We start from the raw sequence: 14717 nt of genomic DNA on the forward strand, positions 1-14717 counted from the left end.
TTTATCGTGATGGTTTTAGTTATCGTCATTGCACTTCCTGTCGGGACAGAAGGCCAAAAGTAGGGGTTTACATACATATGTGATAAGAATCATTGAGTCTAGGTTCTAAATTTCTAGGAATTTTGTTCTAAAAGCTATGCTACAGATGGTTAAGTATGATGTTCTAAAAGATGTTGCATATGTTCTAAAAAGTTCTTCTAATGTCCTAAATTTTAAAGTGTTCACACATAAGTATAGTATTGTCATCGGATATATATATATATATATATATATATATATATATATATATATATATATATATATATATATATATATATATATATATATATAACACTGATAACAATAATGGGTAATCCTATTTCAATTACAAGTCTTAAACATACATCATGATTATCATTATTCAATTAAAAACAAATGATTGGTCATACAATTAAAGTACAACAAATTAAACTTGGATCACCACAAATTGATCGAAGAATTATTAGTAAAGGCGCTTGCACATGAGAAAACCGTTGCTTAATGGTAAATGGCATAATTCTACTTGAGTATTTTGTGATATTTCCTTAGTGAAGTTGAGACATTGTTGCCTAAAATATCTCTTGTTTTCTAGCACATCTTGCTCTTGTTTAGCCACATACCCTTCGCATAGGGTGTTACTAAAACAAATTAACCCTCCAATCTTTACCAGCTTCACTAATCTCTTATAGTAATCAATGTAATTATTGGTCTGAGCTTCATTAATTATTGCAAAATCAAAGCTTCCCAAGTTTAATTTCTGCATAAGAAAACACAGTAATTGACAAGTTAAAATCAACTTGAAGTAATATATTTACATATTTACATACAGTACAATTTTGTATAATAATACTCTGGTAATATTTGTAGAATTAAAAATTACATATAAGAGACATATAACTCGAACTACAATATATTATAATTTGAAATTGTACATTGAAATTAATTAATTAATTAATCCCTACACCTTAAAAATATAAATTATGTGAAAATAACAGACCTATACTATTTCTTTACAATTACTATTAAAAGAGAAGTTCATAAAATCATATATACGTGAAAGGATAACGTGACAATAAATTTAGGACAGAGGGAGTATTTAACTATTTAGGATAGTTGCTTGTAGATGAGTGCTTACATCTTTGGTAAATTGATCAAGAATGGGAAGCGCTTCGGAATCAATGAAGTTGATTTTGTGCTCAACTCCTGCTTTCTTTATGATAGGTAAACCAAGTTCATAGGACTTTGCATATGGACTTATGGCTAGAATCTGCGTATGATCATAAAGAAATTGGTATCATAATTAATCGCATTAATTATTCATACGAAATTGTAATTTTATTGGATTTTGCTTGGTTTAGTTAAATTAAATTACCTCGCCATCTTTTGGAATAGAGAGAGCAGTTAAGAGTGTTATGTATCCAGTAGAAACTCCAATTTCAATCACCATTTTTGCATTCACTAGCTTTAAGAGCATGCCTATATATTGTCCACCAAGTGGACACGTAATACCAACATTGTCTCTGAAATTAATTCAATTCAATAAAACCGTAAAATACGTACAAGGTCAAATATGTAACATGTTACTTTCTTCGCTGTTTGACTTTTGGTAGTGAAAGGATCTAGACGATAATAAAATATTGGTAAATCAAAATTATAATAGGAAGACAATTAAAGTAGGGTTGACGTAAATTAAAATCTATGACAATTGATTTGGAACAGAAGTAGTATTCCTAATTTCGTAACGAGTACTTACAAAGGAGGGTTATTATTGTTAGAAGTAGTGACATCTCTCAATTCCTTTAATGGTGCTGGCTCCGTTGGATATACAGTGGTCTCCAAAATATACTGCCCAAATGCCCATCATCCATTTTATTAAAACAATATATTGTTATAAATTTTAGTCAAAAAATACTACCATTTGATAATTAACAAGACATAAGTTTTATTTTAAAAAAAAAATAAATAAATAAATAAAAAATTGCCTAATGTCTACGCTATTACTCGTACCTTGTATAGCTCGTTGCTTTGCAGCAGTGATTCGTTTGCAATTGATGATGGCTCCATAGAGGCCATAGCTATTTTACTTTCAAATTTTCGCGGTGTTTCGAAGCCTTTATAAGAGATTATTACCTTGAAAAAATTTATAAATTCCAAACAAAACTTAGATGAAAATTCTATTACAATGATAGCAAGGGAAAATAAGCAAAAATATTTTAAACAACTTTTACAACTAATGTTGTGAATTATATTACTACAGTATAATTATTTAAATAAAATTATTAGTAGAAATATCATGCAAATAATTTAATTCAACTAATCAAATTTTAAAAACCCAACTTACATGAATAAAATTTGGAGAATTATATAAACCTAATCAAGAGCACAAACCTTTTGGTGAAAATAAATGAATGCCTTTCTTGAGCAATATATGAATGTATCAACTAATTTAAGTTGTGAAGATTGGATTTATTAGTGGTAAATTTATACACTAAATTTTTGGACTGACCCTTCTTCAAGGTCAAACAAACGACTAGAGATTTAAAAGTCAAGGCTTATAAAATATTGTAACCTCTTATGGATTCTTGACTTGGTCAGAATAATGACTTCTGACTTGGGATTAATCTTAATTCAAATCTTAAATTGTACGTTTTACATTCGATCAAAATAAATGAATACTACTATCAGTCATTTTGCAAGTTCACTTTATAACGACGCATAAATTATTTGCAATTACTCGTATATATTCGGTTCACCTTATTTTCACTTATTAAAAAATAAATAACTAAGGGAAAATAATATAGATTAATGTGAGTTGATAAGGTCAACTTTTCGATCAATATACAGCTAAAAAAGGTTCTAACAGGTTTAAAAGAATTCATACAAAATAAAATAAGTTTAGATAAGTAAAAAAATAGATTTCCTAAAAAAACAATTTTAAAAAAAATTAAAAAAAAAAAAAAAAAAAAAAAAAAAAAAAAAAAAAAAAACAATAGAACACTACTCTAATACAAGTATCAAAACTATTTATTAGTCCGTATTTTCATTGTCATTTAGACCTGTTCTCATCAGCTTATTTTCAGTTCACTTCAGCTCCAATTAGTTCACTTCCTAATTTCTTTTTCTCATAAATATTTAGTTCAATTCAGTTCTGCTCCAATTAATTTAGTTTAATTCAGCTCAATAAATCAGAACAGTCCCTTAAACGGAAATCAACCATTTATTACTCTTAAATCTTGGAATAATACAAACTATGTGTGAAATTATGGAGTAAAACGGATATTTATTAGAGGTCAATTTTATAATGCGTTGATTTCAAATGTGGCGGGCTTGAAGTAGACGTTTGTTTGTGAAAAAACTCAGAGTACAAGATACCAATTTCGTTTTCTTCAAAAAAAAAAAGATACCAATTTCGTCACCTAAGTAACTTATTTTCTTCTATCTTAAGACTTAAATAGGTATTAATGTAGTATAGATTTATAGCTGGTAAATGTTCTTGGAGCAGAAAGATAAGTCCTGAGCAAAAATGGCAATTTAAAGTACTCTCTCTACCTATATTTGTTCGTCTTGTTTTAAGTACGTCTAAAAAGATCGCAACTTTAGTCTCACAAAAATGAATAATTTGTCAATTACTACCGCAAGTTAATACCACTTCGTAAATTACTACCGCAAATTAAAAAAGTCGTGAATTACTACCGCAAAAAATTTTAAGATGTTTCGATTACTACCAAACCCCCATTAAACTCAACTATGACGTCATTATATCCCTTTAACCCATTTGACCATGGTTAAGGGCTTTAAGTAGCCCCAAAAAAAAAATGGGTTAGGGATATAATTACGTCATGGTTAAGGGCTTTAACACATATTTGACCATGGTTAAGAGCTTTAACCATGGGTGAAAGTGATATAATGACGTCATAGTTGGATTTAATGGGAGTTTGGTAGTAATCGCAACATCTTAAAATTTTTTACGGTGTTAATTCACAACTTTTTTAATTTGCGGTAGTAATTTACAAAGTAGTATTAACTTGCGGTAGTAATTGGCAAATTTTCCCACAAAAATTGCTTTATGTCATCACTCCACTCTTTCATCAATTTCACTCGAACAAAACTTACTAAAGTAAAACAATGTTATGGGGCAAACAATTAGAAACTTTCTTCTATCTTAAATTTTACTCGGATATAATAGTAATAAAATTTAAGCGAGCAAGTTCCCTAATGATTTAACTAAAAAAAAAAAAAAGTTCCCTCATGAGAAAAGTGAACATAACAGGCTCTCCAGATTCCTTTGCTTTTGTCAAAAAAAAAAAAAAAAAAAAAAAAAAAAACAGGCTCTCCAGAAACCCTTAGCTTATAAAAATATCTAATTATAGACTAGATTAATTAATAATTAAAAGTAGAGACGTAAAAAGACCAAAATCAAATGCGGTCTATTATTGAGAATGAAGGTAATAAAACAGCACAAACAATACTTACACAAAATTGTTCCAATGTAACAATGTTCTCTCACACTTACCTGTATTGAAGTATTCTATACAAATGAAATATCATCGATCTTAAGTAAAGATGCTGCAAAGAATTCGTAATTTTTTTTGGCAAAACTAGTATAACTCAAGAAATACCACTTACAAGGTCGATTCGGTCAAGTGTGGCTTATAAAACATGCATATGGAAGTTCTGCTTCACAGTATAAATATCAAGAGAAGACACTCTAGAACATGAATTGTATACATACCTGTTGAATAGCTATGTACAGTATATGATTCTAAGTCACTCAATGGCTATTTAGCGATTTCTCCGTAAAGAATGCAGCTGCGCAGTTAATGTCTCAAAATCAGGAAGCTTGGGATGAACATGGCTGGGATTTTTTGCAGAGTTTTCTCTAGAAGGAGCTTTTTCATTGAAATTCGATGTCTCAGAAACATCAGGACGTTTCGGAGTTACTGGTTTTTCTGAAACTGACGAAGATGTACTTATGACATCCTCAGATGATTTCGCAGCCACTTTCTGGTCATCATCCCGATTTGATTGGCCGATGATCCTAGAGCTGGATGATTCAGTATTATAGGAACCTGAAGACCTCCTCGTCTTTTCTGTATCTGATGCATTAGACCTGGCAACAGTTCTGGGAGCAGAAGCTTTAGTTCTCCGAGATAGTCCAGCACCTAGAAATGTTTTGCTCACAACAGGTTTAGGAGCATCCTCCTCAGAGCTGCTGTCACCAGAATCAAAATACCTTGGTGAACTTTTCAAACTAGTTTTACTTGTGTTTCCATCAATCATACTTCTTGCTCTATATTCCCCCCAGCACTGTCTGCATCCTTCCTTGTAATTATCATCTCATTATCATCACTAGATGAATCATAATTTGTATGGAGCCCACTCATTTTCATAGGCACCTGTTTGTTGTCTATTTGACTAGAGGATGATTGAGATTCATAAGTAGAAGCTCTCTCACTAGAACCAAAAGTTTTACTTAGGGATGCGTTGGCAGATTTTGAAGGAGATGAAGCATCAGCTAATCTACCTTTTGGCATGTGCCCGTGAGCCCTATTTCGACGTCCACCAGGCAATAATCCTAGGTTTAACCCCATACCACCATCAGGGGCAGGTTGGGTTTCATATTCAACCTCAGAATCAAGATTCCGTGACTCTGAATGTCTCAAGGATTGCAATGATTTCTGAGGCCAACCTTCATAAGATACATCATAATCAGACCGGCTTTTGAAGCCAGTTGACAATGCTGAAGAACTATTCCCATACAATGAATCTGAAGAACCAATATATTGTTTTCCCTCCATATGATTACTGTTCATGGAACAATCCGTGGTTCCCTTTTCTACATTTGATGATCTCAGCTCAAGATGGGGGTCTGCACCAGGCATCTGGTTATCATAGCTAGGAACCCCAGGGTCAAATTTATCTTTCTGCAGCTCTTCCTCATTCCCCGAACTTGCCCCATCAGAATCATCAAAATTAAGAGACATGGGTTCAGTTAATTTTGAATATATTGGAGATCTTCTAAAACTTTCCGAAAGTTCAGGTTCAAAGTAATGATTGTCTTGGTTTATAGAGGAACCTATACGTGTAGGTTCAGCAGGAGCACGAAAATTGTGTTCCTCAATAGGATTCAAAACACTTTTATCATCATCATCATCAGAGCCAGATTCATCAAAAAACACTTCAGAATTAGTATGAATTTCCTTTTCATCAAGACCCATCCCACTGGTACTGTGGTCCATCCCAACAAAAACATCATTCCCAGAGTCAAATATATTTTCCTCTCTATGATTTGATTTGAAAGTTGTGTCTTCTTCATCAAATGTATAAGTACTTCGAGCATGCCAATCTTCTTGGTCATCAGTTTTCCTACTGAAACTACCTAAGTAGCCATCACCTGAATCATGCTTCTTGTTATCGTAATTCATATTTGAAAAGACACTATACTCGTCTTCAAAAACACTGGACTGAGATTGAAAATTTCTGGAGTGATCCTTCCTTTCAACTGTCTCTTCATGAAAAGGGTGCTCAGAAGACTCAATTTCATACTCGTCTTCAGGTTTGTTGGTAATAGGAGTAGATTCAGGGTCTCTTGTATGCCTTCTACTGTTTTTATTCTCGGTAAAATCTTGTTTTTCGGCCTCATACTGCCCTCCATATTGAGTGTAGTCTTTGTTCAAATTTATGGCATCACCTCCCACTTTCATGTTACCTTGCCTATATGAATCTTCTTGGTCCAGCATTCTTGGACTCTTCTGATTAAATGAACCACTGGTTGAATTTCTGTGCACATGATTCTGTTGCAGCCCACTGCCAGCACTGTGATGGTGGTCATCACTCATAACATTGCTACGTCTAGCAAGTTCTGCAGCAGCCCTAGCAGCGTAGCTTGCCATTTCTGCAGATTCAGCAGCAGCATGAGCAGCAGCAGTTGCATCCTTGAATTCCATGTTCCAATTTTGCCTGCCAGTCCCAAAAGTACTTTCAGCAGTTCCAGATGACTGACTGAATTTCTTCTTCTCAGAGGAGCTCTCTGCAAACATAAAAATTTATAGCATGTCAATGACACATATTAGTAGCACAGCATTTAAACTACAATACAAACATCAAGAAGTAAATTTAGTCACCTGAAGGTCTAGGATCAGAATGAGGAATGGAAGATGGAGGAACTGAATCGCTACGTGTATGAGCCATGCTTTGAGAAGAAGTCCCTGGTCTTACTTTATCGCGAGGATGATTTTCCTCAAGGTCGTCAGCAAGCTCATAGTTTAGGGGTTGCATTTGTATTTTACTGCCCTCCATAGATTGTGCAACTGCTACCTTCTGCATAAAAGTTTGGTCAGGAAACCAACCTTAGGGAATTTCCAGCAATACATGGGACATAGTGTTGAAAAATATTCCCAACGTTTCTACTATTTACAATCTTCATTCAATTCACTACATTTGTTGTTTACAAACAGTAACCACTAATTTATGAAAAAGGGAAAACCTTAATCATAGTATGAAAATAGAAGTGATATATTCGCACTTTAAAATTCTTTAACTTTTAATATAGCTTGAGAGAAATTTACATAATAATTTCAACCTTGAAGCAGTAAATTTTTAAAACAGAATGACTGCATTGTTACTGTAACTAGGTAAGCCCCTTGCGATGCATGGAAAAAAAAGTTGTTTAATTTATTTACATAATTTTAACAAAAAAATCTATATTATGTAGCTAAGAAGTGAAAACTTTATACAATTGTGTGGCTAATTAATGGCAAGTTTTTAGTTAAGATCATTAGGAATAGGAGTAATCATATATCAACTCCAATAATTTTCAATTTTGGAATATAAAACCAATATCAAAGAAAAATAATATATTTAGGGAGTAGAAACTATAATAATTAATTATGAGTAGTAGTAAATCTCTAGTAATTAATTTTAGGGAGTAAGATTAAACTTTGGTAATTAATTATGATTATAATAAAGCTAATTTTAAAAAGGTGTATTGCAAATTGTAATGCAGTTTTTGGAGGGGGTAAGAGTGAAAGATAAATTAACAAGTGTCAGATTTTGAAGTAAGATGATGTCAGCTGCTTTTGTTTTAGAAATGGTTATAGAAGATTATAGATAATTACCCCTACATTATAAAATAGTTATTGTTGTTTACTGTTCAGCAATATGCAATTAAGATGGGTGCAGATTAAAAAAAAAGTCTTGAAAATCCAGGGTAATATTTGGTGCATTCCAAAGTGGAAGCCCCATGAACACTACAGAACGAAGGGAGTTCAGTAAAATATCGAGGCTATATAAGTATATAACCTTATTAAGTCTTACCGGAATGTCAACAGAAGGCACTGGATCTTCATCTTTGAACCAATTTGGTTCCCATTTAATGTTATGTTCTTCTGCAATAGCAGTAAGGAGTTTCAATTTCGTCTGACCATCAGGGGCATTCACAGATAATTTTTCAACCAGCTGATACAAAGTGGTAATCTATGTAAGATCAAGGGATATGAAAAACAATTTGCCTTCAAAAGTGTAATATGAAAGAAGTTATTTGTCTGACAGAATACGATCACATTATAATTGTACATCCTGAGAAAACTCACAGTTCTGCTTACTCCACATGCTGGGCGGACCTCAGCAGCAGCAGTAGCAAACTCTTTACCATATTTTGCGGTGAAATGCTTGCGAACATCCTGCAGCTCAACTATGTCTCCACACCTTGGAGCTGCAAATATTAAACTTGCAATAGCTTCTTTCAAGTCAAGAGGGCAATTCCTGTAAAAGGGCCAGAGATATCAGCACATAACAAGTCATAACACCATAGATCGAAGAAATCTCTAATTTTGTATGTCATAGCAATCACATATAAGATCACAACTAACCAATTACTTGTCTGCCAATAAGAATGAAACTTTGCAATTGTCACAAAAGTGGAAATAAATAAATTATATTGACTTTTCTAACTTTCTAGCTATGCGTCTGCTATGAATCATTTAAAACATGTGCAAGTCAATAACCATTTTTGAGATAAGGAAATGGTAATAAGGGAAGTTGAGCAAATCAGGAGTCATAGGCTCATCGTGGAAAGCGAACACTTTTATACGACGCCCCAAAAAAAAAAGACATTTATAGAGGATGGTGTGGGTAAATACATCTTTCTCCCTTTTTATATAAAGAGGGATAGGAGAGTTGTTCATGTCAAGGAATTATATACAGAGTATCCTTTAAAGACCATAGGGAAATTAATTTGAAAAAAGCCAAATTGCTAGACAAATAGAAATATATTACATTCATTAAGCCTACTCTACACTATACAATGTCATAAAAGGGTCAGGAAGATATTATTAAACTAATAAATTAATAAGCATCTTCAAATAATTTTATTTTTAAAATATAAATAACATTATGTTCTTTGTCAGCAAATCATTAAATTAGAATTTGCATTCCAATCTTTCTACTCGTAACCCATAGCATAAGTTTCTTAAGAGAAAAGGCAACCCCGCTAAAAGGTCTCAAAATTAATCCAATATGCCTAAACTTTTAGCCAATTTTGATGTCACATTGTCGTCTTTTTTTTAATGTTTAAGTTGATCTTTTGCTAAAATGAGCCACTCATTACAAACATTTAAAGTACAAAATTTTACTATCATTACTATAACATTCCAATATTGGCCAAAAGAAATTTTCCACAAGCCTTGTTGATTAAAGACTAATATTCCAACAGAAGCTAGTTCATGAATACAGATTCAAGAAACTGTAAAAATTGTGCTCAATAAGTATGAAAATCATTTACTTCATTTATATGTCAAATGGCTTTGTTATGGATAGGTATCAATTCCAAACTCCTCAAAAGACAAGCCAAAGAATTGCTATTCAGCACAAGACTGGATAGTGACTTCCTGCTCTCTTTAGACATAAATCCCTTTTCAATAACAAATATCAAGATACTATCATTGGCACATGGCATCCATAACCATAGATAATACATCCGGCCATCCCAATCACAACATGAGACAAAGTAATGACATCATTCATTAAAATATAAACAAGAGGATTTTTTATTTTTTTTTTCAGGTGCAACAGGAAGTCTCTAGGTCTGTCTACATTAGAAAATTATTTTAAATAATTCTTACACTTACAGCCATTGACACACAGAAAAAAGAAAATAAAGAAGAGCAAGTACAGCCCAATTACAGCAAATGCCCCAAAGCTTGATACATTTAAAAGATGGAAGCCCACATTACAGCACTACTGCTTTTTGGAAAAGTACCTAGTTCTGGATAAAGCTTATGAGTTATACCATAAGATTGACACACGCACACACCCGCACACACGCGCGTGCGAGCACACACACTTAATTACTTTTTGTAGCCTCTAAAAAAGGGTTTCAGTGCCATCAGTGAGCATTCTTTGGCACAGCATTTATGTGGTACATCCAATTTCAAGAATCTCAGTGCTCTACATTAGACACTTCATTTTAAGAACAGCGTAAAGCACATTTTTGCTGTATTTTTCAAACAATAAGTAAACAGGATAAAATTAAGTACTGGTTCATAAATCATAAATGCTAACAATTCAAATACAAATGAAATTACAGTATAAAAAAGCCTCCACATAGCAATGGCTATTTCTTACATGATACATACATAGGATGTTCACCAGAAAAAATCTATCAAACAAAAAAAAGGTTCATTATGACCATAAGCAAAGGTGTTTACAGCAAGATTACTCAAGTTTAATGAAAAGACTACAGCAAGATTCCTCGATATTAATAAAAAAAACTATCTAAAGAACTTGTTGCGTGATATTTAATTAACAGACAAACTAAAGAACTTGTTGCATGATACATACAAAGAGGTTCGCAAGGATAACACTAAAAAAAATGGTTAACCACCAAAGACAATAAATGTTGTTTGGAGCAAGAGTCCTCAAGTATTATGAAGAGATAGAAGACGTTGCCTAAAGAAAATAAGTTAGAGCAACACACATGAAACTATAAAATAGCCAAATTTTTTATGATACATACTTTTGAGACTCGATGATTGGCAATCGCGCAACGACAAGCTCACAGTATATCTCAATCATTTCATACGCAGCAATCATCTTCTCTTCCCTTATCACATGCTCAACCTGAAATAAAAAATCATTAAAATAAATGAACAAGAAAAATGGAATCACAAAATCATCATATGAATATGTAAGCAATCAGAGCTCCATCAGGCAGCTAAACTATAAATATTACTGATATAAACACCAAATCTATCCACCATTTTAAAGGAAAAATGAAGAACATACACAAATAATGCCTCTAAAAGTGTACTTTCTTACATAACTTTAAACTATTCTACTTTTTAGAGAAGAGAGAAAGAGAGGGGTGGTACCACTGCTTGATCCCTGGACCTAGACTTCAAAGGCTTCTTCTCCTACCACTAGTCCACTATCTACTTGAATACAAAGATTGTATGAAACCAAATTAAATATACAAAAATTACTCAAAAATGAAGAAAATACCCTTTTATTTATATTTATCTATTTATATCTATATTATTAAAACTCAAAGGCAAAGAGTGTCATATCACCACGTGTCACTTTTCTTTGTGGTATTCCGCCACGTCATAATTCAAAATTGCCACATAATCGAATTGTAGTAATGTTTAGTCTTCTTGAAAAACTCTTCATTGGTCTAACCTTCATGTATTAATGGTTATTTTTATTGAAACTCTTCATATATATCCATGCTATGAAGTATTTAAATTTCCCTTGGAATATAACTTCTTAATAATTTCACAATAATATAATTCTTCAGAAATTAACTATTACTTTTTTTTGTGCATTAATTCATAAATTTGTTGTCAAAAAGTAATATTTAGTACGGAGCAATATATACTAACATCAAAATTATAAAAATTTTATTTATCATTTATCCTATATACTACGTATATTAATGCAAATAATTATTCTTATAGTCAAATCAGCTTATACAAACAACTAACTACTTAATAAGCTCTCATCTAAAAAAGAGAGAGAGACTACTAAAACTCTCAGTGACAAACAAGGCCAAAGTATATAGCCCGGGCCAATAACTAGTTTACATTCAAGGATTAATTGATGAGTAATTAACCAACCTGAAACATTTCAAGAACACAAATGTAACTATTATCATATGTTTTAGACTGAAACTTAAGTAAACCATTCAAGATCAGATAACCTCACAGCAGAGATGATCAGGATTCGACATATACATTGTTATTGGGAATAGATTGAGTAAATTTTTCATGTCAATGTTATGAATGGATTTAGATCAAATAATCAAGTCAATTCAATCAGACTTCACTAAATCACTAATAGTGACCATTTCTAGTACATTAAAGACTAATTACATTTCTTTTAGACAGGCCACCTAAAAATCCAGTTAACCATCAAAGAATCAATCAGTGAACAACAAACTTAATCACATCAAATCTCACTATGAACAAAACGAATAAAAAACCAAATAATATCCAAATCGTAAAATTATTTATACTCCAAATTTAGCATTAAGTTACTGCACACAACCTCAAAATTACATGATTCAACAGATAATTGAAATTAAAGATGAAGAAATCGATAACCATACTCGAATTCGGGCAGTTTGATCCTGTCCAGAATCAAGCAATTGAGCTACTTCTCTCCTCAATTGCTTCAATTGTATATCCTTTCTATTCTTCATCAATTTTATCCGCGACTTTGCAAGATTCAGTGCCGTTTTACTGAAAAAAATTCAATCAAAATTCACCAACAAATAAACAATTCAGTAATAATCAACTCAAAATTCATATTCAAAACCAAAAAAAAACAAAAAAATCAATCAAAAATCAATGATCAAAGCTTACCATTTCGCGGGTTTAAATCCTCTATGCAACATAATTATAAACTGAGATTTATCAGAAAATTAGGGTTTATGTGATAAATTTATAGATACTGAATCAATCGAAAAGCGAGATTCGAAGAGTCGTAGGATAAAGAATCGAAGAATGAATGAAATAGTGAATTTTAATTAGGGATTTATTTTATTAATTGGGGAAGAAGATGAGACGAAAGTATATACGGTTGGAAGAGACTTTTAAATAAATTACGCGGTGTCCTTTTTAATTCCTTGTTTCTTCTCCCAAAAAAAAAGAATTTTCTTTTGTTGTGGTCAAATAAAATATTAACAACGGAATTTAGGAGTTTCTTTTGTTCTTCTTTCTACCAAATTACCAATTTTTTTGACCTTTTGTGAATTGTGAAATGTTGTGAACACACATATTTTTTGGGGAAAGGATGAAGGATTGATTTTCCATGTAAACCAAGATTAACTTAATGTGCAATGTAAAGGTGAGTTTGTCACTCGGATCCAAGCTCGTACTTTACTAGCTATGTTTGGTTGAATTTTTTAAGTCAATAACTACTTTAAAGATAGGGTTATTTGTGAACAACTACCCGTTTTTTTTTGTATTTGTTAGAACTACCTAGAAGTTAAGAAAAGTTTGGATAACATTACCCATTAACGTTTTCCGTCCAAAAAAAACGTTAATGGGTCCACTTTTTCACTTTTCCCACTTAATTAACTTCCCTAATTACCTTCTCTCTCTTCCCTAATTAACTTCGCCTAATTACCTTCTCCCTCTTCCCTAATTAACCTCCCCTAATTACCTTCTCCCTCTTCCCTAATTAACTTCCCCTAAACCCTAGAAATTAAAACCCCCAAATTTAGAGATCATATCAATTACAATGACCAACTAGACATTCTACCAACTGCAATGGCCAATTAGTAATTAAAGTGCAATTGAATTCAATCTCAAAGTCAAAATAAGTGAAACCTAGAACTCAATTAAACCCCTAAATCCTAGAAATCAAAACTCCCAAATTTATTTGAACCCATAAACCCTAATCCGAATCCCTAATTTACACCCTAATTATGTTAATTGCGTTCAATTAAAACTTGTATACAAATACAATGAATTAAAAGGAAAATGTGAAACATTACTTGATAATTGAGAATTTGTGTCCAATTGATTGAGTATAATCTTTTGGATTATTGAGTGAGAATGGAGAGGAAGTTAAGTAGGGAGAAGAGAGAAGGTAATTAGGAGAGTTAATTAAATGGAAAAAGTGGACTCAATGACATCTTAATTGGACGGAAAACGTTAATGGGTAGTGTTACCCAAACGTTTTGTAACTTGTGGGTAGTTCTAAACAAATAAAAAAAATTTGGGTAGTTGTTCACAAATGACCCTATCTTTAGGGTAGTTCTAGACAAAATTTCTTTATATTAAATTAATTTTATTCAGAAATAAATCGATAAGATTATATCTATTTTTTTGTATTTGGGTGTATTTTGTTTTGGTCCTTTTTCTGGCGTGATGTTATGATATTTTACTTGTTTGAATAAGTTCAATTTGGGAGTTGACTTGGTGGCTTATTTTGTAAACCTTAATGGAGAACCCCGTAGATGAAAATAAGGGTAGTGACTCTAGTGAGTGTGAGGAAATCAGCAACTAACACACAAAAAAAGAGAGCAAACTCGTGCTTGGCTCTCGTTTGCACCAAGCAAAAAATAATAAAAATAAATAAATAAAAGCAAAGAAGGCTTATAGAAGTGCAACCACTCTCATATTTTTTCAGGACAACTTTCAGAATATTATTTGTTATTATCGAAAATTCCACCGTTGAATCATGTTGAATTTTAC

The 14717-nt window shown here is 32.1% G+C and overlaps 1 protein-coding gene and 1 pseudogene across 2 annotated transcripts; both read right to left on the reverse strand.

Moving 5' to 3' along the window:
- Positions 1-370: 370 nt before the first annotated feature.
- LOC110716716 (probable caffeoyl-CoA O-methyltransferase At4g26220) lies at positions 371-2469 on the reverse strand. 2 transcript variants are annotated; one of them, XM_021895350.1, is made up of 6 exons: positions 2407-2469; positions 2026-2148; positions 1772-1863; positions 1391-1538; positions 1154-1285; positions 371-775 (listed from the first exon to the last, which is right to left on the reverse strand). In XM_021895350.1, exons 2-6 carry the CDS (start codon positions 2089-2091, stop codon positions 482-484), a joined length of 732 nt encoding a protein of 243 aa, XP_021751042.1. In that variant the 5' UTR covers positions 2092-2148; positions 2407-2469; the 3' UTR covers positions 371-481. The 2 variants fall into 2 exon arrangements, with proteins under 2 accessions (XP_021751042.1, XP_021751043.1); XM_021895351.1 differs by having other exon boundaries at positions 482-775; positions 2360-2455.
- A 1956-nt stretch (positions 2470-4425) lies between these two features.
- LOC110716569 lies at positions 4426-13204 on the reverse strand (annotated as a pseudogene).
- Positions 13205-14717: the final 1513 nt, after the last annotated feature.

The sequence above is a fragment of the Chenopodium quinoa genome, unplaced genomic scaffold (genome assembly GCF_001683475.1).
Source record: "Chenopodium quinoa cultivar QQ74 unplaced genomic scaffold, ASM168347v1, whole genome shotgun sequence".
NCBI lineage: Eukaryota > Viridiplantae > Streptophyta > Magnoliopsida > Caryophyllales > Amaranthaceae > Chenopodium > Chenopodium quinoa.